Below are 26,618 nucleotides of genomic sequence, written 5' to 3' on the forward strand. Positions count from 1 at the left end.
ATCTATGCTGTTTATCCTCATTGACCGTCTGTGTCCCCTTTGTCTTCCTTCATACATTTTTATTTAAACGCCAGGAAGCGCTGAAGAGCCGCATGCAGCCTCAGAGTGGCTGGTGGCCCGGGCTAAACATTCGCCCCACCGGTTTTCTGCCTGTACATTAACAATGTTGCCGTCTAAATTGTACATGCTGGTAAAACTCCTTCATGAAACTACATTACTTACGCGCAAATATTTTTTCAATGTTTAGTTACTCTAAAAGCCATTTCAACAAAATGCTCTGGACCCACAAAAGCAACAAAAGGCAGAGGAAGATTTCATCACCCGCAAAGTTGGACTTACCCACATACTAAAGTAAGGTCAAGATTTTTTTATACTTTTTTTGTTTTTCCAGTTATGTCCACATTGTGGTGTCAAACTATGACAGTACAAACGTTATTTGTTAAAACGAACTACTTATATTCGTTGAATAAATGCTTGAGCCTCCAAATGATGTTTGTTCTTTGGTTCCAATGTATAGTAGAGTATTTAATAAAGGTTTCTACTTGGCGGGTTTTGATTATCCCAGGTCCGTATTTGGGATGCAACACCCGCGTAAAACGAGGGATTACTGTACATTGAAATGAAAATGAAATGATCTGCATTTATATAGCGCTTTTCAAGTCAATGACTTCCCAAAGCGCTTTACAATGTGCTCCACATTTCCCAATAGCGGCCTTGCAGCCATGTAAGGCGCCAACCTGCTTATTGGGGGTATTAGGGGTTCAGTGTCTTACCCAAGGACCCTTCGACATGTAACACGGACGGGCCGGGATTCGAACTGGGATCCCTTGATCCCAAGACGAACACTCCTGAGCTACTGCCGCCGAACATTCACTCATGAAAAGCCAGTGAAGTATAAAATGATGTACAGTTACTCAAACAAAGGCATATCAAGAAACTGTTGATCAATCTAATTATTTTTTTTCTTTCTAAAATGTGCATTTATTACAACTACTGAAATCTTTTGTGGGATTGTTGGGTGAAATCTTTTCTAAAAGATAGTCCATGAACAAACACTTGTCATGTACAGTTACTTCCGGGTTGGAGCTAATTTCCTTTATAGACATTAAAGGGGTGAAAACGTATACTTAGGTTACGTAGTCCACATTATGTTCGTAATTTGTTTGACACAAGTAGTTGATTGTCTCGTAAATGCGTATGTGACGTTACACTCGTTTGTCAAGTCATATTAATTTGTGTAGCCCTTAATCAGTGTCTGAAAGGGCTGCATAGGCCCATAATTATAGTAGTTAAAACGTCTCTTAATGGCAAATCTAATAAGATTTTCGAGAAGGTTTGTTCAAACCTCACTTTGTGTTTGCTGTAATAAAAAGGAATATTGGAATATAATATTGTGAATGTGCTTAATTGCTCTTGAGATTGTCATGATTGTTTTCTGTTTTTAGTGTCAATAAATTTGTTCAAACCACAGACCAAAAATAATCCACTTTGGCCTGGACGGATCTATTGACACTAACAAAGATGTTATATAATGAAATTGTGAATATGCTTGATTGCTATTAAGATTTTCGAGAAGGGTTGTTCAAACCTCACATTGTGCTTGCTGTTAAAAAAGTCATATTGAAATATAATATTGTGAATGTGCTTAATTGCTGTTGAGATTGTCATGATTGTTTTTTCTGTTATTAGTGTCAATAAATTTGTTCAAAAAAAAAAAAAAAAAAAAAATTTACATAAGGCATCATGCCTCATCAAAAAGCATACGCGTTTTTTGATGAGGCAATTTGACCTATACACTATATTATCCTTGTCAAATACTTCACTGGTGATATTTTTGCAAGTGTAACCCGCCTGTAAAGTGTGTGTGGGGGTTTAATACGCTACAGTGATAACAATTGTAATAAAAAGCTTATTATCATTCATTGACTTTTTGCTTTTGGGTGAAATGTAGTTTTACTTCAAAAACCGGAAGTTTTATTTGGGGTTTGCGATACTATCTCGAGCTTAACATTGTTCGAGACTGTAATCATAATCTTCACATCCCGTGAAAGATTAAAAACACGAATAAGGAGTACGCAAACCCTATCATTTTGATTGGCAATTATTTTAAGAATGGTCAAAATGTCCTTTTATAAATCCACTAAACCACGTGAAGGGCTTATTGAAGCATTTTCCATTTAGGACAAACATCCCATACCTTGGTAAGTTAATTCTAGAACGTTATTTTCCTGATTGAGAGCGGGAAACTCTCCAACTGATGTCAAGCTAAGCTAGTGGGCTTGTAAACGTATTTTCATTGTTTATATTTGTTGTGGAAGTTGTTTTTAATATTACAATGACCATTTCCCTTATTTAAAACGAAAAAACAAACTTGTATCATTTCCATTTACTGCCTTGTAGGTAAGTGTGTTTTTTTTTTGTCAAAATGACTATGGTTATATTTTCACTGCATTTCAACTTGTTCCATTTCTGTAACACGTTTTTTTCCCCTTTTTATACTTTGGACCAAAGATACGTATGCTGTACAAACCTGTGATCGGATGAAACCTAAACTTAAAACTTTATTCTTTTTTTAAAAAATATTATTACATTTTAAGCCTGTTCTTATAGAGGTCGAGTTTTTTTATATCCTGTGTAAACAAGCAGTCCCAGTTGCATTCAAATTAGATTCGTCATCTTTGGATCTTTTACCTTGACACAATGATTGATGGAGAGTTACCTACTTTAAGGGTTGAACCCCACCAATCTTCACCACCAGCTAGCTCTTGCTAGTGTTTTGTTTTTCTTTCTTGATTCCACGGATTAAACCACTTACATATTTTTTTTTTCTTTGAAATATTCACTACCGAAACAAGAATAGAATAGAATTTACCTTTATTGTCATTCTTTGTAACAATGCACACAGAACGAAATGTCGATACACATGACCCGTACAGTTAAATTGTAGCGAGCCGATGCAGCCGCAGCCAAACAGGGCGCAGCCATTTTAGTCATTTGGTGACCAAACCCCCCCAATTCCAACCCTTAATGCTGTACCCCCCAATTCCAGCCCTTAATGCTGAGCGCCAAGCAGGGAGGCAATGAGTACCAATGTTGTAAGTCTTAGGTATGACTCGGCCGAGGCTTGAACCAGCGACCTCCCAGTCTCAGAGCGGTCTCCCTACCATCTAGGCTACCGAGCTGGTCCAACAATCATCCATGATTGATTTTTGGCACGTTATTTTGTAAATATTACGTTGTTAGAAATGTTCAAAGTTATTACTAACGAGAACATTTTCATCAAAGCCTTGATAACAATTTGACAAGTATTCTTAATTGGCAGAGAAATAAAACATGGTAATAAATTTACTATTTAAATCTTTATATAAATTGACTATAAAATGACTTGCAATCTTAGTCAACATTGTTTAATGAAATGACAACGTAGACATTATATTAAAATGTGAATGTAGGATAATTAAAATAATGCAATATATAAAGAAATACAGTTGTAATGTTATAAAAGCCATTTATTTTTCACTTGATTGACAGGGAAAGTGCTAGATGTATAATCTTAGCCTTGTTAGCCTGGTCTGGAGCAAACGAACTGGAGAGAATAAATGACCATACTAAATGAGACGAGCTAAATATATCTTGCTTTGCAACCGACATGAGGCTAAATTTAGCCAAAATAATAAACATACCTTAGCTTAATTCCTAAACTTGGTTTTGTGCTATAACCCCAGATCTTCCTTAAACCTTTTCCAGCACAAAACCCCAATGAAAAAAAAAAACCGTCCAAAGTAGTTTAGTAGCGTTTATTGTCAAACACAAACATTAGATGCACAACAACATCGATCACATTTTGGAGCACTGTGCAGTGTGTAAATTGGTTACTATGGAAACGGGCTCATGGAGATTTATTTTATTCCTCCTGTGACACGAGATTAAAAAGTTAGCATGCACCCCAGCTCTGCTAAGAAAACACAAAACACGGTGGACAGAAGTGGTATTACCCTGCATACGCACACGCGCCAAATCCAGCAGTTTAGCGTTTGGGAGGAAAGAAAACAAAACATAAGAATAGCGTAGGACACGCTTCCGTTTGGCACTTCATGCAGGAAGTGACATCACAGCAAGAACTTTGTCGCTCCCATTAAGTAGAAAGTTGTCTGTCAATCAACCAACCATAAATAGATATTCCACAGGAAAGCAACTTTGCACAACTCCCCAAAAATTTCAAAGCAAACATCAGCGGTAGTCTGTTTCCGCTCACAATACTTAAAATGCCTGCTTGCCGTCCCTCATTTAGCGACCACCCTTCACCCTCAAAAAAAAAAAACCCAAAAGACGTCCCCACCCTCAAGGACAATACTAAAGTGATGGACGATCAGTGTTAGGACTAACCCATTACAACGGAACGTGTTCCTGGAACACACTTACTTCCCTCTGTAACAAGTACTGTAATGCTTTATTAATAAAAAATAGTAATTCTGCCGCAGTTACTACGTTACGCCGCTACTTCATAAACGAAAATCATTAATTGAAGTGCTCTTATTGGTGAGTATTTTTGCTTCACATACGTTGTCACACACATCTTTTGATCTATTGAAGCAACTGTTTACATTAACTCACAAAATACTACTGAATACAGTTTCAGTGGTCACTTGTGGGTCACTAATTTCCAGTCCTGTGATTTTTAGCAATTATTTTTTGTTGCATAACAGAATACCACAACATTTATTGGTCAACTAATACACACTGTACCTTAAACTTTCTTAAGGTGGGGGACTCGAACTATCATCCGGTGGGCCACGAGTTTGAGACCCCTGGTGTACACCAACCTGTCTCAAGAGCTTGCAAATGAACACTCAGCCGAGACAATCCATATCTATCTTGGCTACTATCATTCAAACATTATCTTCTCTATTTCTGTGTTCTGTCCAAGATGTTTTCTTTTTCTCTCCAGACATGGTGTATTCCAAATATAATGAAATATACCAAAATTCACCACCCTTTAACCATAAATTCTGAGCTCATGTTTGCCCCATTTACGTTGTTGTTCCTGTATACATTTCACCACTAGTGAGACGCAATCAGTATTTTTAAATGTGTAAATTTGGTTTGGATGCCAGTATTAATGGTAGAGAGAATAGCTACATGAGGAGAGATTGTACCCTGTGCTTGATACACCACCACCGTAATCAGTTGTATTCTGTTGATATATTGAATATGTCACGTTTGCGCATTGCCCTCACTTGGCCCCGCCCGTCTGACGCCAGCTGCGGCTCGTTACCTGATTGGCTTCCCTCCTATTTAAACTCGGTGCTCTCACTCACTCCTGTCCTGTCCGGTATCTTGCTCCTGTATTCGTTATCGATCCCGTCTATCTCGACCTGTCTGGTATCTTGCTCCAGTTTCTAGTATCCAGTATCAATCTGGCCTGTCTCATCCTGTCCGATATCTTGCGCCAGTCTCCAGTATCCGGTATAGATCCCGTCTGTCTTATCCTGTCCAGTATCTGGCTCCAGTATCCGGTATCGATCCCGTCTATCTCATTCTGTCCGGTATCTTGCTCCAGTCCCCAGTATCCGTTATCGATCCCGCCTGTCTCATCCTGTCTGATATCAAGCTCCGGTATCCGGTATCGATCCCGTCTATCTCGTCCTGTCTAGTATCTTGCTCCAGTCTCCAGTATCCGGGTTCGATCCTGTCTGTCCCATCCTGTCCGGTATCGATCCCGTCTGCCCGGTATCTGCTTGTGTATCCGGTATCGATCTAGTCTGGCTCTGGCTTCCTTTTTTTCTGTGTCTGACTTCTGTCTCCCTTCTTCCGCCCAGCGATCGCAGAATCACTGGCGTTAGTGTTCACGAGCATGACTGCCCCATTCCCATAAAATAAAGCTTGTGTGAAAACATTATACGCCTGGGTCCTCCGTCTGTTCTGGTTCTGACAAAATGACTCGAAGGATGTGTGTTACAACATAGGCGAAGCGTAAATACTCGTCCATCAGAGAACACTACAATTAATGATTTGCATTTATAAAGTAGCATACCAAGTAGGAATGGCAGTAAAGTTACAAAATTGTGTTAATAACGTGTTACAGTACCCGTTACCGAGAAAGAAATTGCGTTTCTGGAATATGTTCCTTTGTAACGCTTTAGTCCCAACACTGACTACTAGTAACTGTAACTAACGAGTTTTTTTTCAGCAACCCACCCATACTGTGGATGGCAGGGCGCAGCAACATTTCTATCAATCGTCAATGGAGACTTCACAGCACGCTCATCATCACAATTTTGGAGTGGTCACAATGTGAAGACCTAAGGTAAAGGAGGCCAGCTCTAGATGGCGCTCCAAATGTGATGGTACCGGCAAAAAAGTCGCGGATGTGGAAAATGAAGGGAAAGGGGCATGGGCATAGTTTTGGCAACGGCGGAGGGGGCGTGTCCCAATCAGTATCAGCCAATCATTGTTTTGTCCCCACCAATATGTGATAACCTAAAAAATACGCCATTTCCCCACCAACGACCAGACCAAACTTGCACCCTTAAAGGTATTCCCAAATTCTATTACATGCAAAATGTGAGGAAAAAGGTTTTTTTTGCACAAAACCTATATGTATCAGTATATTCCAGTATTTGTATTTGACTTCCATGTGATGAACACCTGCACCCTAGCAAGCCAGTCACCTTGTTAGTCGAAGATGTTAGTGTTTTAAGCCAGGTTTTGGTAGTTATTGTGGAGAATGCCTCCGCGTTGTGTCGCAGGTGGCTGCAGTAAATGTGCAACAAAGGGTGAGCATCCAACCAGGACCCAAAAACGAAAGGTAGCAACAGCCTTGGTAAAGAAAAGTCGAGGCTGGCTAATTAAAACAGCGCAGTTAGCAACTAGGCTAACTGGGAACAAACTATGAAAAACAGCTATGTCCGCCCTCCTCAACTATGACGTTAACTGGGAGCTAGCTGGTCAAAAGTATACCAACACGCGGCGAAAAATACAAAAGCTATAATCACCTACTTAAAAAAAGGAAAAGTCAAAAAAGGAACACACACTGTACAGGCTGCAGGTAAATCTACCCAACACAGCTTTTGGAGGTGAAAACACGCAACTCAGGACAAAACCGTAACAAGTTCGGAGGCGACTGGGTAAGCAAAGTTCTAATTTCTCCAAGCAGAGCAGTATGCAATCACTGTTCACTACTATTGCTGATTGTTTCGGAGCTGCCTAATATGTTGTGTTAATGGGATTCTCTATGTTGAAAGTCTTGTGTTCCTTCAATTACATCAAAGCTCTGCAGGAAAAAAGCTGGATCAGTCAACTTTGAGACTAAATTTCACGAGTTCCCTGGCTTGTGGAATATTTTTAAAACATATTTGGTCACTGGGAATACCTTTAAAAAATGTAATATGTCCTCACCAATGACTAAACCAAACCTATGCCCATGGGAAGGGGACGCGTCAGAATAAACTGGTGGGTGAGTGGTGGAATGGAGTACACGGGCGGATCACAGCCCCTGCCGGGCCAGCGAGGCGCTGACTTTGTCAGCCAGCGTGGAAAGCTGCGGAGGGTCAGTCATGTTGAGGCTGCCGGACGACGACACGGTGCTGAGCTGCTGGGTAGGCGATTCCTCCAGGGATATAATCTCGGCGCCGTGGTCCGTGCGGGCCTTGGCGCTCTCACGAAAACTCAGCTTGTGGCTCTCGATCTGCCGAAAGAAAAAACATCCCGTAGAAAATTGCAGCTATTTTACTTCCTACTCCACTACCTCCTAGGCAAATCATATTAATACCCAGTCCTACTTATATAAACCAGACATGTCAAACATACGTCCCACGGGCTGGATCCCGGGGGCTGCACTGACTATTGCAAACTACAGACTATCATTACACCATATGTGGGATAGGTTACTAAACTAGGCAAAATAATAAGGCATAACACTTAAATACTACAGTAAGCTAAACATTTTAGGTTTACATTACATACCTGTCGACCTTAGCTTGGCCTTTTGGCTGAGAGTAACAGTCCCGGCTCCAAGGCTTTGCAGCGTATTATGAACTGACCGATAACGAATAATGGATAATGAATAAAGAAGACAGAACAATAACCCGCAACCACCCCCCCCCCACACCTGTCAACCTGTACGGTTTTGCCGTACAAGTACGTTTATTATGCATTTTAAGACAAGTACGACGTACAAGGAAATCAGTACGGAAAAACGCAAATTTGTCAACGGTAGGTACCATCCGATATACACCGACTATCACGAAACGGCAAATCAATCAAGTCAAAGAAGTTCGCCGCGGAACCTTCTATCTCGGTATCTTTTTTTCCGTTGCAAACGTATAGCGGTTTGATGCTACTGTGCGCATGCGTCTGCCGCCTGGGGTTTTCCCATCATGCATCATTCTGAGAAAAAAATATATGGTGTACGATTATTTTGTACAGGAAAATGCATCCGACAGTTTGTACGGGCATGGAGCCGTGTATGTTGACAGGTACCACATTATTTTTCTGATCAGGCCAGCCTGAGAGTAGGAAGTGTGTGTCTGGCCTCAGAGTTTGACATCCCTAGTTTAACCTATTAGAATGGACTATGCAAATCAGTGTTGCTGGCACCGTGAGTACAAATATCGTGATGATGTGATGAGCACTAAAGGCATTTGGTATGGCATTTATTCCACTAGAGGTAATGTGTCGGCACTCTCACCGCCACTAATCGGGTTCGATTTCCATTGCAAATAATGTTTTGTGATTTAGGTCAGCGGTATATAGCAATACAATACACACAGTAGTACTTATTGTAGTCTTTATTTTATATATGAGAAAAGACTATATTTGAGGGATGCACCTTATAACCTGGTGTGTCAAATAGTGCGGATAATACAGTACATTTATCCATAAATGCAAATGAAAACTGGCAATATTTCAGTCATTACCAAGATAACCCTGAATTCCACCCCAGAAGAAACAATTAAATATATATATATATTTTTTTAATGGGACGCGGTGATGAGGCGAGGGTACTTACTGCCAGGCTCCATCTTGGTGAGTTCGTTCGAAACAGTCTGAGATGAGGGAGGGGGAGTGGCAGCGGGGGAGGGGCCACCTGCTTTTCCCCCCTTCGCTCGCTATGCCGGGGCGGGGGGTGAGGAATATTTGGAGGGAAGGGTGGGGGGGGGCGACGCATGCAACAAAAATAAACGTGATGGTGTCAACAGAAATGAAATCATAACTGCAAACTGAAGCTCACATTAATAATGATCAGACTGTAAATTCCAGACTACAGAGCGCAGCTGATTAAAAGCCGCGTGCACAAATTTAAGGAAAAAACAAAACTTTGTTTTTGTACAATCCGCAGGCTAAAACAGCCATACATATGACCTCTTTTGCATCAACTTCTTATATTTGAAGAAAAATCAGCGGGGAAATGTCTAGTAGAGAAAAGTAACACATTGTGCTACAATTAAGACACTCGTTAGCGGACTGTGTCTGCAGCTGTCAATCTTAATCAAGTAGTTCAGCAGTAAATAATAATGAAATTGGCATTAACATGTACACGGGACAAAAACTGTACTGTGACTAAAATCCAGAAGCCTGTACACATGCAACAATGCCATGTGACTGATCCTAAGATCTCCCATCCTTTGCGCATGTGACAAAGTGGTAGAGAGGAGACGGAATATTGCTACCATTACATTTAAAAAAATCATTAGACATACAAGCTTGGAATATTCTTGTAAAAAGTAGTGTCGGCTGGTTTGATATCTAAGTGTGGCAGCAGGCGACTTATCGAGTGTATTTTACCTATTAGGCCAAAAACTGATGTAGTTTTAGGCTTTTACTCCGAAAATTGCCAGTCCTACAATTATCTTGTACCCTTCCTTAGTTTATAACTAGTGTCTGCATGTATAATGATTTTTATGTAGTAGTTATACTTGGTTTTCTCTGTGTAACTTTGTCATGTGCGCAAGGGATGGGAGAGCTTAGGATCAGTCGCTCAGCACGTTTTCTGGCAGTTGTTATTGTGAGGGCTCCTGAATTTTATTTTGTAAACCCCAGTGTTTGAAATGTAAAAAAAGTAGTTGCTTGTAGTCAGGAATTTACGGTAATAAGGAGGACTTGAAAGAGAAAAAAAAGTGCAAGGCGGTCGGAATGGACGGCAAATTAACTACAACCCCTCCCTTCCCAAAACTTATAAGTCTGAATATGTTTTTTTTTATATCGCTGGGGCAGCCCTTTTGGAACTTGGAGCAGAGTAATGCTGACAGCAGAGCTTTACTGAAGACCCCCTCGAAGCAACAAATACAATATTGAAAGGCCTATTCTAACTCTACTTATAATCATTTACAACCTGGTAATAACATAGTAACAACTTAGTAATAACATGATAAGTTCTTATTCTAGAAATGTAATAAAAATGGTAGCCTTTCGCGCCAATTATTAACAAAAAGTAGCTATTAGCTTCAAAAAGGTTGTTAATACTAACAGGGCTGTTAGTATTGATATGAATGTTGATATTCTTTTGAATATTTGCGTTTTGTAATTCTCATCTCATTAGCTACACCGCTTATCCTCAGTAGGGTCGCGGGGAAGCTGGAGCCCCAATTAACATACCTGTATTTCTTATTATTCACCCAAGCAATCGGTTACCTTTCTTTGGCCGCCTCCAGGGACATGATTGATGTTGCCCAGCGATCCCACCTTGGACTGAACTTTGAACTCCAGCTTCTCGTTTTTAATCTCCACATTGCCGCCACCTAGTGAACACAGCGAAATTTATTTGAGGTTTTTCACCTGATTCTGGGAGGGACTTGATCGACTACTGCAGTTTCTGAACTATAAAAACCACCACCTAAGAACCCCCAGTTGCCCAGAAGTTGGAATGATATCATAATCCGGTGCTTGTCATACTCCAGAAAATATGGTGGATAAAATTGGAAATGTATTGATAAAATTAAACTACATACAGTCGCTATTTTGCCTTTGAGAAACATAGGGTGCCCTTTTGTGGTTAACATGTTAATTGTTAGTTGCTAAATGGTAATCAAAGAAAATCGTAAATCTTTGTTGATAGCTCAGGCGCAAACCTTTGATTTTCACTTGTATTATCCATTGGAAAACCTAACAATACCTAAAAATATTTGGTATTTCATACATTAATAGTCGTAAATGTCAAAATGTGATTATGAGTATAAACATAACAAAATAAGAAATTTGCTCATATACAAAAGATACATTTTCAAACTACCGTGTGAGTTTTTAAAAATGTGATTATTTAGAATTTGGCTATGAGAATGGACATAACCAAGAAAGATTTTGTTCATTATAACGTGGTACGTCTATTTATGAATGTCTCTACATAAGAAACTTTCAGTTTACAGACTACCGGAAGATATTGCTTCTAGTTATAAAGGTGTTTCAGGACACAAAGTCAAAAATGAATTACTGCCATTTGCCGCTCCCAGAGTTTCACTATTGTAAAAAAAACAGGCTGCGTGTATCCCAGCATGCTCTTCGTGTCACCGTCACAGTTCAGAGACAAGAAGGATGACAGGTTCCGGCAAGACATTTTAGCAAAATTCCATGCACTCTTGGAATTTGTGGAAAGGAATCACCAGGAAAAAGTGTTGACAAGTTGGACTATCGTTCAACCCGGCAAAAGCAGGCGTCATTAGATTTAGAAACGCGAGGCAAAAAAGTAAATAATTAATTTAATTATTTGTTTTACTCTTTGTTTTTTCTTACATTATGTCCCTCTTGTTTTATTTTTAGTGTGCGGTAATCTAATTCTAACATGTATTTCATGTTCTGATACTCTTTTATGATTTATTAAAAACATAACAATACTGTACTTTTGCGAGGCTTGGAACGGATTAGCACATTCTCATTCAAAATCCATCTCTACTTACAAAATTTCATGTAACGAAGCTACTCCTATTGTATTTAAAAATGGTTCCCAACTACAATGTGGGTTTAAAAAAAGTAATACTGGCTACAATAATTTAATATACTGGTGGATTAAATTGGAAATGCAGAGTTACAATTGAATGATACTGCATATGGTAACTGTTCTGCCTGAGAAACATATAGAGTGGTCTTTGAGTGCCTTCTTGTGGTTAACAGGTTAAGAATTTGGACACCAACTTTTGAACGCTCTTTTGTTGTTGCTTTGAACAATAATTGTACATAAGTATGAAACATATTGTTATAAATTGGATGAAGATTTTTTGTTTATGGTATTGTTTCGTACAAATTTATGTACACTTTTTTGAAACTTCGTTAACATGTCTTAGCTTAGAACGTACTATGTCTGTATAGTTAGCAACCTAATGGTACTATTTTGTACGTTATTGTGGTTTTACTGCAACCTCATAAGCAGTGTTGGGAACAACTCCGTTATAAATGACACTGTTACGAACGTCGATATTTTTTCCAGTAACGGTTCTATAGCACAACTACCTGTCAGTTCTTTATTCAACCAACTCGAATACTGCTGAAATTTTGTTAAAATTATTCGACATACGACAACCTATTTTAAAGTAATGAATATAGTTAATTTCCCTGGTTACTAGTTACTTTGACTATAGAGTAATTCAGTTACTAACTTTTTTAAACTAACGTGCCAACCACTGCTTATAAGGGGGAATGGTAGAGGCAATTTTCTGTAAAAACAGCCACTGAAGGGAAGTGTGGTTATTCGACAAGTCATTCATTAGCTTTTTAGCTGCGAAAACGGAGATACAGAATGAATGAATTAATTTTAGTGGTGAAACCAGATCTCATAATGTTAATCTACTGTCTATGAAATAAATTGTTTAAATTTAAATGTATTTAATTTTTATGCAACCCTAGTTCTTACTTTAGTTTTTATTCAATGCGCCTTATAGTCCAGTGCGCCTTATAGTCCTGCGCACCTTAGAATATATCAGAAATATGTACAATCCGTTGCGCCTTATAACGCGGAAAATCCATGTCCATGACGTCACCTGGTTTGTGGCGAATGTTGTCTTTGGATCCACACTTGGACGCCACGCTGCTCAAGTCCACCTTTTTGTGGACAATCTGGACCTGAAGGGAGAACACAAAACCTTTAAAATCCTTGGTGTGTTCATCACAGAATGGCCAGAAAACCCCTGAAGTCAGCATTCCTGCATGCTTTGAGAGACATCCAAATGATATACTGTTAGTTTCCAAGGCAACACCAAGTGTCGGACACACAAGGGGCACTTCAGGGACACGCCCACCCGTGTTGAAAGTGCAAGGCTGTTGTGGGCAAGTGGAGGGGATTAGGTGGTTGCTCCTTAAAGGTATTTCTAGATTCTAAAACATGCAAAATGTGAGAAATAGTGTTTTTTTCCTAAGATCTATTCATATTTCATCATATATTCCAAATATTTTTTGAGATAATGCATTTTGAAGACATGTTTTGTCTTGGACTTCCTGAGCTTAGACGTCATGTGAAGAACACCTGCACCCGAGCAAGCCACTCACCATATTGGTTTACGTGTTAATTAGGCCCAGATGTTACAAGTGTTTTAAGCCAGGTTTGGTCATTTTTGTGGAGAATGCCTAGGTGTTGTACAGAGTTAACAGGGGCTAACCGGAAGCGATCAATGAAAGGCGAACGCAGCCTTGGCGGGAAAACTTTAAGCTGGCTGACTTAACACATGCAGTAAAAAGCCACGGTCGTCGGACTCAAACAGCAAACCCGGCTATGAATAAACCAACTTAGTGAGTAGTGCGCCTTTAACAACCTGGCGCTAATCATTGAAAAGACTAAGGAACTAATTCTGGACTTCCGTCAGAAATAAGGCCGCTCCTGTGTATCAACGGCGAAAGTGTAGAGCGTGGGGAGTCCTTCAAGTTCCTCGAGGTCCACATCTCTGCCGACCTCTCATGGACAGCCAACACCTCCACACTGATCAAAAGGCACAGCAGAGGCTGCACCTCCTGAGAGTGCTCAGGAAGGAGCAACTCAACATCAACCTTCTGGTGACTTTCTATCGGTCAGCGGTCAGCTATTGAGAGCCTGCTGACCTATGCTGTTTCTGTATGGCACTCAAGCTGTACAGAAGCGGACAGGAAGAGACTGCAGAGGATGACCAAAAAAGCACAGAAGATCATTGGCCACCCCCTACCACTCCTGTCCACCATCTATAACTCTGGGAAGGGCAAAAAACATCATCAGAGACTACACATATCCTGGCTTCCATTTGTTCAACTTGCTGCTCTCCGGTAGGCGCTACGGGGACATTCCAGCCAAAACAAATACACTCAGAGACAGCTTCTTTCCAAGAGTTGTCATTATTCTCAACTCCAGTTTGCACACAAAAAAAAAACGGAACCGAAATTAATCATCATTTAGCCTAGCCATATTACAACATATATGCACCTACCATTCCCTCTTCAGACACTTTATTAATGCCGACAGTAGCTCAATACTGGTTTTATTGCACAAATTGTCTTACCTTATTTTATTGTATTTTTCATTGTATTGTATTGTCTTTTCTTATTCCTATTTATGCGTGGACTTGCGGTGAAGCTCAAATTTCGTTATACTTATATAATAACGATAAAGTCATTCAATTCAATGGACATGGCAGGCTAGCGAGCTGCTAGCAGACACTAACCTAGAGTAAAGAGAAACAAGAAACCTCGGCTGCCTGAAGCAGACGGGAAGCGAACTTCAAAATATTATGCAAACATGCAGCCAAAAACACAAACGAAAAGGCACAATGGCCTACCTAAAGGAGGCGAAAGCTTTCAAGGAACGCACACTGCAACGGCAGATGTAAACTTACCCCACAAACCCTTTGGAGCACCCGACTAGGACAAAAGAGTCTTAAGTTTTCCAGCGACAGAATAAGCAAAGTTCCAAGTTCTCCAAACACAAATAAGCTGTATGCAATGGCTGATCACTACAATCGCTGTCTGTTTCGGAGCTGCAACATATCTTGTGTTGACGGGATTCGCCATTTTGTGAGTGATGTGTTCCTTAAATGACGTCACAGCTGTAGAGTACAAAAGCTTGATGGGTCAACTTATTGACTAAATTTCCTGAGCCCCATGGCGCCTAGGGAGAAACCTAATTGAATAAAAATTGTCTTTTTGAATACCTTTAAAAAGGAGGGGGGAGAGGGACTTGGACTGCCTGGGAGCCAATCAGCAGTGAGCTACTCACATTGCCGCCACCAGGGACGTGTTTAATATTATCTTTCGAACCACAGCGGGACTTCACGTTGCTCAAGTCCAACTTTCTGTCCACAATCTCAACCTGGAAGTCAAAATGGCATAATGCCAGTTACCAAGACGATCCCCGCCTCGAACAGTGAACACCACCCGCTAAGTCCAGAAGAGGGGTGTTTGCTGGTTTTCATCACGGGCCTAAACGGAAAGGAAATGACTTAAACAATGAGTGCTGCCCGCCTCACCTTGCCGCCACCTGGCGTATGCTTGATGTTGTCTTTTGAGCCACAGCGGGATTGGACGCCTGTCAGGTCCAGCTTTTTTTCCAAGATTTGGACCTGAAAAGAAAATTTAAGAACTCAAGAATTTCATATACGGTGACGGAAATAATTGTACAGTAATCCCTCGCTGGATTGCAGGTTACTTTTTGCGGTTTCGCTACTTTGCAGATTTTCATCGTGCATTTCGTTTTGCATTCTGATCAGCCAAGCAGTAATCCTGCTTCTTTTTTTGCCTGTGTCTGCCTGAGGGTGTTAGAAAATTGTATTAATTTAATTCATGTATGAAACAGTATTCATTTGTTCGTCTGAACTATGTTGAATGCTCAGACGATTGTGTCATGTGTTCCCCTGATATAGTCTGTCAATCAGAGTCCGTAATCATCGGGTTTAAGCAGTTAGGCACTGATCCTTGGCTGGGGGCCCTGTCCTCCGGGTCTTGGTCTATGAAAGTGTGAGGTCTTCATTGTCCAACAAATGTGATGTCCATGTGTAATAAATTAGTCTGCAAGTTTTTTTTTCTGACCCTTAGGTGTTGTGTTTGAGAGCACAGCATGCGCCAATAATTGTGGGGTCTACGATATTCACGAATCACTTAACCATCTGGGTCATCGGGGCACCACTTTTTGTAGTGTGTCTTGGGCAAATACAGCGTGGTGGCACCCATCCCTTTCTAGGCCGTTATTTGGATAGGGGTTTGCTCCCACACGTTAAACAGATAGTACTGGTTTCTATGGATACCAGTAACAGGAGAAGTCTCCTGATCTTATTGAGATACAGCACCTTCAACTGATCGCTGCTGTTGTCGATGTAAAGCGTCATCCTGCTCTTTAAAGATAAGCCAGACCTCTGCAGTAACAGGCAGTGGCTCCATCGCAGTTGTTCAAGTACGTAACACAGCATGACGAAACTACATTACATTATTCTTTGGTTTCAATCTCTAATAGAGTATTTGGTAAATAAATAAGGTTTTGTATTTCACGGATTTCACTCTCACAGGTCCTTTTTGTAACAACCCTGGTGAAAAAACGAGGGATCACTGTACTGCAAAGTTCAGGTCGCGAATTTGGCTAGCACTTGTCACTCACATTCCCGCCACCAGGGACATGACTAAGGTTGGCTTTGGAGCCGCACTTGGACTGGACGTTGCGGTAGTCCACCTTTTGGTCTAAGATCTGCACCTGTGCGAGATGTAGGACAACACCCTGTCACCTCAAAAGCCCAATCCGACCCAGGCCGGTAGCGCTTACTTTGCCGCCCCCTGGCTGGTGCTTGATGTTGCCAGTAGATCCGATCTTGGACTTGACGGTCTTGAGGTCAGGCATGGGAGGGGCAGCAGCCAGAGGGGCTGGGGGGCGTGTCTTAAGGGAACCGGGAGACTTTGGGGAACTACGCACAACCGCAACCTTTTTCACCTTGTGGGCGTCACCTCCAGGCTTGCCTGGAATCCCTTGGCTGCCGGGAGACTTGGGTGTCCCGGGACTGCTGTGGCCACTGGTTTCATCTGGAACCGGATGCCCACATCATATGACAGAACTAGCGTTGGGCTAAATCCGACATACCTTGTGGAGCCCAGCCGGATGTTTTGCTTGCTGGAGGTTGACACTTCTGGAAAGACAAAAGAGGACAAGTGAGAATACATGTGTGTGAGCACTCAACAAGGAGACGTACCTTCTGTGCGGCTCCGTTGTCCATTTTGGAGGCGTTAGCTGCGGGATGAAAACAGAGTGAGTTCAGGTAACGCTTAACTGGGCAGTACCCAGCACCACAGACTATCGTAAATTTCGGACTACAGAGAGCACCTAATTAAAAGCCACAAATTTAGGAATAAATTTCTGTCGTTGTAAAAACCGAGCGGGCTTTTAAACCACAAGCTTAAACAGCGATAAAACAGCAATAATATTTATTACATTTTAGGCCCAGCGCACGGTTGTTTACATCACATGTTTTCAGATTATGTGACCAGGCAAGATGGTGATAACAGAGACAAGAACTTATTTACTACAGCGCCGAAATAAAATGCAATTGAGGGCGCCGTCGTATAAAACGTGAGCATTATACTTCTAGACAACAGCCAGCGCCAGAGCAACCATACTGGGGAGAATAGTGCCAGATTGCAACACAGATGCGTCTTTTTGGGTTGTTGTCACTGGTGGGTGCAGTGGTAATGGACTTGCATTTAATTTTTATCGTTCCTCGAAGATCATACAAAACATCAGAAACTTGATAATAATAATAATAATAATAATAATAATAATTTCCTTGTATTGTCATTCTGTGTAACAATGTACACAGAACGAAATGTCGATTGCACCTGACCCGTTGTAGCGAGCCGATGCAGCCGCAGCCAACAGAGGGCGCCGCCGACCACTTTTTAAGTCTTAGGAATGACTCGGCCGGGGCGCGAACCCGAACCTCCCAGTCTCAAAGCGGGCGCCTTACCATCTAGGCTACTGAGCTGGTATTGATGGTACGGAAGGAGAAGCGTTTTGTTTTTGATGGATACGTTCTATTGCTGTTCAATTCGAACGTATAATTAGGGGACTTAATTTGTGGGTGAAAAAGTTGAAATATTGTTTGTTATAGATATTTATTTAGTACTCTCAAACTCGCTGTATTGACGCTTTTTTTGCTGTTTTGCTACTTTGTGGAAAATCATTGTGCATTGTGTTCTGCATTCTAATTAGCTAAGCATACACCCCACCCCTTTTCTGCCTGGGTCCCCCTGTGCATCAAGAATATAATGGAAACTGCTTGAAAAACCCACATTAACTATGCGCAAATCTTTTTCAATTTCCAGTTTCTTTAAAAGCCATAATGTCAACAAAACACTCAAAAGCACCAAAAAGCAGAGCAAGATGCTTTCTATCAACCCACAAAATTGACTTGTTGATATGCTAAAGGAAGATTCAAGCTTTTATGTCAAATTTTTGTTTACCAACAGCGTCTATATGATGGCGACAAATTATCTGAAGAAACTGACTATTCTAAATCTGTAGTGCAATATAGCCTCAAAATTATTTTAAATGTACCTGTAAAATTTTACAGTACAGAGAATATATGTAAAAAAAAACATTTTATGAAGTACAGTACTTTTTTAAATTGTTAAACTAATGCTTGAGCCTGTAAATAGCAGTGTTCTCGTTTGCCCGCGTCCCTGCGTCCTAGACGCATAATTTTTGATGGGGAAAATCAACGTGCGTCCCCGGGACGCAACCTTTTTGCCACAAAATTGTCATTATTACCCAATTACTTTTTTTTAACAAAGATTTACTGCACTCCAAACTTTTCGTCAGGCAGATCACCCATTGTTGTTTTGGTCTCGCGGTTCGAGTTTTCGTCTGCACGCCGATCTCGGCCAACGAGATCTCGTTGTGTAGTGAAAGGAAGTCCGTCTTTTTTTTAGAGAACCAGCTTTTTTGGCTCAACTCATTGAAAAGAGCCGGCTCTCAAACGGCTCACTTGCTTTGATGATTGATATTACGAATTATGTTGTATAAAGAAGTTAAGAAAAAAGGAGGTATAAAAGGAGAACATTTTTAAAAAGACAGGTTTGTGCTTATCCCTTTAATCGGTATATTACCAACAATAATTTGATGCAGAAATGAATTAATAATTTGATGATTAAAACTGAATGAATATATAGATTTATATTATATATTTGTCGCCGATTTACGATTTCAACCTAGATAACACTAAATTTTGGGGACCCATAGATCTCTGTTGGGACCCATAGATTTTTGAGCATGTGAGTGCCCGGACCCATCACTTTTCAGAGGTAAAATGAACACTGAAATAGGGTTTGTTTTTGGGGTTACAATATTGTATAATAGAGTACTAAATAAATAAGGTTTGTACTTTGCTGGTTTTAACTATTGTGGGTCTTTTTTTTGAACGCAACCCCAGCAAAAAACGAGGGTGTACTGCATATGAATAATCTTGGATAAACACAGACAAATTTCTCTAGAAGGGCATCATACATGTTTACAGATTTTACAACAGTGTTTTGGTTTTAGAGTGCAAGCGTTGTGGAAAAGAGCGGCTTGCTGTTTTCTTTGGTGCCGCCACAAAAAAAGACAGAAAGAATAAGCCGCATTGTATTTAAAGCCGCAGTGTTGAAAATGTAGCAAAAATTAGCAGCTTGTGGTTGGAATTTGTGGTAGTTCAGGCAGAGCCAATCAAACGGAGAGGTGAAGGATGAAACACATAGTATTCACCTGAATTGGAGGAATGTCCCGTCGGAACTCCATTCTCATGGCGGTGCTCATTGAGGCTCAAGGCAGCCATGTTGGCGTTGGCGTGCTCCATGCTGGCTACGGCTAGGCTAAGACAAACGGGGCACAACCATAAACAAACTATTGCTTATTGTACCCACAAATACCCCAAAACCCCATCTCCAAAAAATAACTATGAGGCTTCAAGCACATGACGTCTGTCGTTGGCAGTGAGCAAAAAATGATGTCACTTCTCAGTGTGTTGTTTTCCTTGTGAAGCCGGACTGCGCGTGTGCGCGTGCTAGCGTGTGTCCTATTTAGCGCCACTCGCTCAGTGCTCGCGGACAAAACCGCCATTGAGGCATTCCAACAAGACAAACGCGATGCCTGAGACCGGCCCAAGTGTATGCTTCGGCAGCTCCCAAGAAGCTAACATGTTAGCATCTCCCTCACAACACAAAGGGTAAACGGGCTGTATTTCTAAAGCGCTTTAATCAGTCACTGAGAATCTCCAAAATGCTTTACAACGTACTTCACACTTTACCCATACCTACACACAGACACTCACACCCCGACAGTCATGCAAGGCACCTACTTGCTTATCAAAGGCATTCGGGGTTCAGGATCTTAAATGGTAGCCATTTTTGTGGAATACAAAAACAAAACATAAAGCAGCACTGGCACGCGAGGGGTTAATCAGTGGCACACGAGCGAACGGCAAAGTGATGATGATTTTTTTTTTAAATACGCATTTTTTCATGAAATTCAGACATTTTCATTGCGCGCTTTCATTGTTTAGCGGCTTTACGGTGAGCGTGTGTCTGCGCGGTGCCTCGCAGAGGAGGAGATATCTGTTTTAACCCTCCCACAGAAACACCGGCGCGTGATAAATGAACGAATCACGACAGCCGAATCATGACGGCTCCTCGAGGGAAAAATCTCGTTCTTTCCAGCCAGCGTGGACAGACGAATGGGGCTTTGTGCAAAAAATGACCGTGCTGTTTGTGCATTATGCCTCGAGAGCCTTGTACCCCGCACGTCAAGTGTTAAACGTCATTACGAGACGAAATATGAATTCAAGGACGAGTCTGAAAAGGCAGAGACATTAAAATGCGCTGTGTCCAGGTACGGTGTAGTGCCTAAATGCGACTCCCTTTCTAAATCCTCATCCCCCCCCCCCCCCACCACCACCACCCCGCCTGAACGCGCATTCTGCTGCGCTCCGACAAAAGCGATCGTATTTTATATAATAAGTTTATTAAAACAATAAAGCGAGCTAATTAAAACAATTAAGTGATCATAGTCTATGTAACGCGTTTATTAAAACAATAAAGCGCGATCGTATTCTACAAAATGAGTTTGTTAATGCGGAAGAAAAAGTCACCAACACCGGAGTCGAATCATTGTACGCTATGATATCCACGATCACAACTAATTGTACACAAATAGCCTTTATTTGATGTAGTATAATAGCCATATGTAATGTATTTTATTGTGAATGAAACCCTGGTTGCATTGGATCCCGCAGTGTAAACAAATCTTCTTTTTTTTTCATTTAAAATCGGACTTCCCTGCCTATACTGTTTTCAAAGTAAGACACACTTTAAACCTATTTTGTTTTTTTGGCTTTGGGATGAAACTACAGAGGAATACCTCAACTTTGTGATGTGTTACTGAATAGGTGTTCGACAAATCTAGTTCGTTTTATTACTACTATTATTAATATTAATAATAGTAATATTATGAGAAACGTTCTGAAGCTCTTCAAAATCACTGTGCTGACATATTTATGTCACAGAAGGTTACCCTAGAAATCACAAGTCTATATCTCAAACCGGGTCCATATTAGCAGGGGAGTCAGATTTTGTCAGGTAAAATGCCTTAATCTTGGTGTGGCACACTGATTTACAAGGAAATTTGAAAATGGCACTCCACAACGAAAAGGTTGGTGACCCCTGATGTAGACCAATACCCTCCCTATCTTCGTTATCCAAATAAAAGCAAAAAACACTGGGGCCACAAACAAAGGCAAAAGACTCAAAAGCTATAGAAGAAGTCTGTGATTTTCCTTTTTTCCTCTCTACGAAGGATTGTGAATACTCACATCTAGAAAAACTCTATAACTTTAGTACTCGGTTGGTTTGGACACATGGAGAGGATTGATGAGGAGCGAATGTTAAAGGGGATCTACAGAGCAGAAGTAAATGGAAGGAGACCAAGAGGAAGGTTGACGTGGATGGATGGTGTGTTAGAGTGCACTGCAGGAAAGAGGTCTGAATGTAGTGGAAGCTAGGGATCTTGTTGGTGATAGGAATGAGTGGAGAGGTGTTGTAAAAGGATAGTGGTATGTTTAGACGTGTTCTAAGGGATGGGCAGGGCACCTGTATGATAAGGCAGGGGTAAACCAGTGAAATCTGTCGGGCCCTGCAGTTGAACAGAAGAGTGTGTTGTGTCACCCTGACCCGAGTTACATGGCCGCTTTCCGGTGTCCCGTTTCATCTGGAGGGACGAAAGCATGACTAACTTGGGTGCCGAGGTGCCTAACTTGTTTGGGTGTTGTTTTGGGCATTTGGGTTGGCCATGGTCCAAAGATTTTTGTGTGTGTTTTTTGCTACTTTTTCCCTTTTTTATTTTCTTTGTTTTTTGTATGTGTCTGTCTTGCTGTTGGTCACCCCTCTCGAGGGATAGATAGATAGATAGATAGATAGATAGATAGATAGATAGATAGATAGATAGATAGATAGATAGATAGATAGATAGATAGATAGATAGATAGATAGATAGATAGATAGATAGATAGATAGATAGATAGATAGATAGATAGATAGATAGATAGATAGATAGATAGATAGATAGATAGATAGATAGATAGATAGATAGATAGATAGATAGATAGATAGATAGATAGATAGATAGATAGATAGATAGATAGATAGATAGATAGATAGATAGATAGATAGAAAAACTCAACTACAAAATAACAGTCCCAATAGATGTACTCAAGCAGTAGAACTTTCCTTTCTGTCAAAGTGAAAAAGTATAGACTAGTGATAGTTATGGTTGATTCAATCAAAATGACAGTGTCTTAGTCTGACTACGAAAAATCAGATTGAAAGTATTATGTAAGTCCTTTCGGTTCTGATTACATGTTAATGTGTCTTTGTAGGATCCCTTTCTATCACTCTATCACCTTCTCCTCTAAATCTCTCGAATTTACCTTATTTGGTCACTCACTTGGTTCAATTCCCCCATAAGAGCTGCGGTCACTTGTCCTGATTTCCCTCCTATCAAGACTCTCCCTTGTCACTTTTTAAACACACTGTCACCTTAGCTTTATGCTAGTTAATAGATTCCCTTATCACGTCCCAAGCGCTCTTGTATCAGCCTTATACGTATTCCAGTGCACCGAACCCTGGCCTGCCCTTCCGGATCACGGGTAACGCCTGACGAATTCTTGTACTGGACGATGACCCCTTGCCTGCATCCTGGACACAATTGTTGCCTAGTTACCTGACTTCCTATGTTCAGTCAGAAAAAAATTGCTATACTAATCTGGGTTTCTGCACTGTTCTTCCGTAACCACTCCAAGTGGGTCCCTGACACTTTCGTCTGATCCTAGCAGTTAAACACTTGTTCAAAAGCCATTTCTTCATCAGGGATATTCTTTTCTCTTGACTTCATTTGACAACCACTACTTTAGTCCCTCGAAAAAGAAAGGAAAAACGCACGCAAGTAACCAAGCACAAAGACCGGTGGACCCAGAATTCTTCCGGCTCAAATCTTTCTGGAGGAGGTGACTGCGCTAACTCGAGCAAACAGTCTGCACTTCCTGAAAGCCTGCGATTGGACCCCATTTATTCCGGCCCGCCCACTGTGGCTGCTCCACTTTGTGCTCAATTGGTTCTGACCCACTTGGCTACTCTGAATTGCTACCGCTAAGATGCAACCACAGTTAGCGCGTGAAACGCACGGAATGCATGAATGCACATACTTTGCTTTCAGGTGTGAATTTTCCTCCCCGCTTGTACATGCCGCTCTAGTGTTCCAACACGAGCTAGCTTCACGCCTGAGGCCTTATACCACATATGTTCAAGTCAAGGCCTACGGGCCAGATGTGGCTCTCGAGAAGGTTTCTTACGGCCCGTAAGATGATTTTGATTCATTATTTCATTATACGCCATGGCTCATTGTCTATTTTTTTCATTGTACTATACTTCTCCTAGAAGTAAGTTTTGTTTGTATTTGTAACATGTTTTGAGTTGGTCCTCAGAGCCGTTTTGTTCGCGAACGACCCATCGGCCAGACGAGGTGCGCCTCTTTACTGAGAGGCTCTCCACATCTGGCACTTGTTCCAGATGCTCGCGGCTCCCAAGTCTGAGCTATAAATCTTAGTGATAGGAATTCCAGGTCTTTTTAGAGAACCGGCTCTTTCAGCTCGGCTCACTGAAAAGGTTCCTAAACGGTTCATAAGATTATTTTGTTTTTGATAATATATTACTAATAATAATAAAACTTATGCACTAAATGTATTAATTTTGAAAATGTATTATGCTAATTTATAATAATAGCCTCTATTCAATATACTGTAACTTTATCCCTTATTGAAACAACAGAGATTACGCCACTTATGTTGACAAGTCTCGAGCGTCTTTGAAATAGAGAGAAGGAAAGAGAGAGAGAAATATAAATAGAGAGAGAAAGGGTAAGACAGAAAGGAAAAGAAAGAAAGAAGGAAGGAGCCTGAAAGAGAGGGAGAAAAAAATACACGAAACATAGAGAAAAAGAGAAAGTGAAGGGTAGAACCTAAAGAGAAAGAAAGAGGTAAAAAGAGAGAAATCTAGAGAAAGATACAAAGAGGGGAAGGAAAGAAAAGAGAAAGACAGAGAAAGACTAAGAAAGACAGAGGGGTGGAAATAATAGAGAGCGAAATATAGGGTGAGAGGGAAATAGAGAGCAAGATGGGGACAGAAACAGAGAAAAATAGAAAGAGAGCATGTGAGTGTAAGAGCGCGAGACATAGAAAAAGAGAACTAGAGAAAGAGAAAGAGAAAAGAAAAAGATAGACTTTCAGAGAAAGCTTATTCCTAATTGATGGGAGGTTGGCTCTTGTCATTCACTTTAAAGAGCCGGCTCATAGAGCCGTTTAGTTCGCGAACGAACCATCACTATCGCCCAGACTTGGCGCGCCTCGTTTCTGAGGGGCTCTCCATGTTTCATGCACCTGATAGCGGCGCTCGTATCTCAAATGATGTTTTGACTTACGAGCCAGGGCGATTAATCTGCCCAGCGACGAACCGTCGTGGCGTCGCCTGGTGGTTCCACCCAAAAAAATCTGGCCCCAGCTAGTTCCCCGGATAACAAAGACCTGCTGCTTAGCAGAACAAGCGCCATTGAGTATATTGGGAAAGCGGGCGGTGGGGGTGATTACAGAAATGTCCGTTTTTAATAAGGGAGGGGGCGCCACGGTGTAGGCCATCGTTGCCAGCTTGTTCTAGAATAAACCAGAGCGCGCTCTCGCGCCGGACACGCGTGACACAAAGAAGCGTGCGCGCACCGCAAACGAGGGGAGAACCTGCTGGAAGGATGGCGCGTCCACGCGCCCTCCATGCCAGTGCATTGCCGATATCCGACAAAAAACATGTCACCCCAAACATGCACGTTTCAAGCACCACACACATTTTAGTGTTTGCGTGTGCAAGCGTGCGCGCGCTACTAAAAGCAGACCTAGTCGCGCGCCCGCGCACGGTTCGTTGCTGTAAACGCATGCATGCGCGGTGTCTGCAGGGATTAGTGGTCTGGTAGGGTTTTTAGGCTGAGATTAGGGTTCTTACCTGCGTGCAGGTCGACGTTGGCTTCTCCTCCAAGGCTGGACGGCGCGCGCGCGAGCACGGCTCCTTCTCGCTGTGCTCGCTCACGCCGCTGGGGGGCGTGCGCCCGTACAGAAAGTGGACGCGCCTGCCTGTCTTTTGATTCTCAGTTTTGATAAATTCATTTTTGTTTTGCATACTCACTAATTCATTCATTTTTTAAAGGGTACTGAATTCAATATTTAGTTTTGTAGGGTAGTCATTTTTTAGTGCTTTTGTATCACTGTATTAGTATTTTTGTAGTGTTTTTCTTTTCAGAATGAAAGTAAAACTACATATTAGGTCCCTGTTGAGAGCGTCACATTGCCTTCTCTGGCAGAATGGGGGGGGGGGGGGGGGCTGCAGAATGGGACCCATGACGGACGGCAAGTGGCACTTGAGCGCACGGCAGTTGAAAAGGCATTTGAATTGAAATAAATACCCATAACCACCACTTTTTACCATGGTAATTTATTCCTGTGTGGTAGGGAAGCTTCTAAGCCTGATTTGGGATTTCATCCCATTTGATGAAGACAGAAAACGGCAATTTTTACCTGAAGTTAAATGAAGTGACGGGTGTTGTGCCGAGGCACAACAATGGCAACCGTCAATATTCCATGATTTGCAGCGAACATGTATCACAAGGTACATGTGATGTATTTCCGAGCAATTTAATGTTAAGTAGGTACTGGTCTTGTCAAAGATACTCAATATAGTAAGTCAGCTAGTGATAATTAACTACGTTAGTTGCTTACTGAGTAAATGGGTTGCTTTTATTGTGATTAACCAGAGATTCAAAACTAAAAATTAACTGTCAAATTAACAAAGGATATAAAGAGAGACAAACGTTTAGAAGAGGAAAAAATAATTTCGCCAAAATAAATATTTTCAACATGTTAAAAAGTGATTTATATACAATGTGCAAATGCCCTGTGCTTTACTGCTCTATTACATTCCCCCAACTTTTAGATACAAAGTCGTTTTAATAACGTTTGTGCGAAGGGGATATTTCACCCAGGGGTTGTATTCATCAGCAAAAAGGAGCACAGTAACGTGTACCAGCTACAAAGAACTGGTAAGCATCCAGACTTTTATACGTTTTTAGATTAGCA

The 26,618-nt window shown here is 41.2% G+C and overlaps 1 protein-coding gene across 3 annotated transcripts; it reads right to left on the reverse strand.

The window, feature by feature from the left end:
- Positions 1-3,782: 3,782 nt before the first annotated feature.
- mapta (microtubule-associated protein tau a) lies at positions 3,783-25,620 on the reverse strand. Of its 3 annotated transcripts, XM_088323006.1 has the most exons (12): positions 25,492-25,620; positions 19,664-19,770; positions 17,118-17,155; positions 17,009-17,054; positions 16,697-16,950; positions 16,535-16,627; positions 15,414-15,506; positions 15,164-15,256; positions 12,969-13,050; positions 10,633-10,739; positions 9,011-9,110; positions 7,519-7,687 (listed from the first exon to the last, which is right to left on the reverse strand). In XM_088323006.1, exons 2-12 carry the CDS (start codon positions 19,752-19,754, stop codon positions 7,659-7,661), a joined length of 1,026 nt encoding a protein of 341 aa, XP_088179132.1. In that variant the 5' UTR covers positions 19,755-19,770; positions 25,492-25,620; the 3' UTR covers positions 7,519-7,658. The 3 variants fall into 3 exon arrangements, with proteins under 3 accessions (XP_088179131.1, XP_088179133.1, XP_088179132.1); XM_088323005.1 differs by lacking the exon at positions 9,011-9,110 and having other exon boundaries at positions 3,783-7,687; XM_088323007.1 differs by lacking the exons at positions 9,011-9,110; positions 15,164-15,256 and having other exon boundaries at positions 3,783-7,687.
- Between the last annotated feature and the right edge of the window lie 998 nt (positions 25,621-26,618).

Source organism: Urocampus carinirostris, chromosome 19 (genome assembly GCF_059441175.1).
Source record: "Urocampus carinirostris isolate Australia breed hairy pipefish chromosome 19, RoL_Ucar_1.0, whole genome shotgun sequence".
Classification (NCBI taxonomy): domain Eukaryota; kingdom Metazoa; phylum Chordata; class Actinopteri; order Syngnathiformes; family Syngnathidae; genus Urocampus; species Urocampus carinirostris.

Excerpts from the sequence above, each read along its gene's own strand:
- mapta (XM_088323005.1), bottom strand. The coding sequence starts at position 19,754 with ATGGAGCACGCCAACGCCAACATGGCTGCCTTGAGCCTCAATGAGCAC. Across the intron at positions 15,507-16,534 it reads ATGTCCCTGGTGGCGGGAAT|GTCCAAATCTTGGAAAAAAA; the intron begins GTGAGTGACAAG and ends TTTTCTTTTCAG. Across the intron at positions 15,257-15,413 it reads ATACGCCAGGTGGCGGCAAG|GTTGAGATTGTGGACAGAAA; the intron begins GTGAGGCGGGCA and ends TTTGACTTCCAG.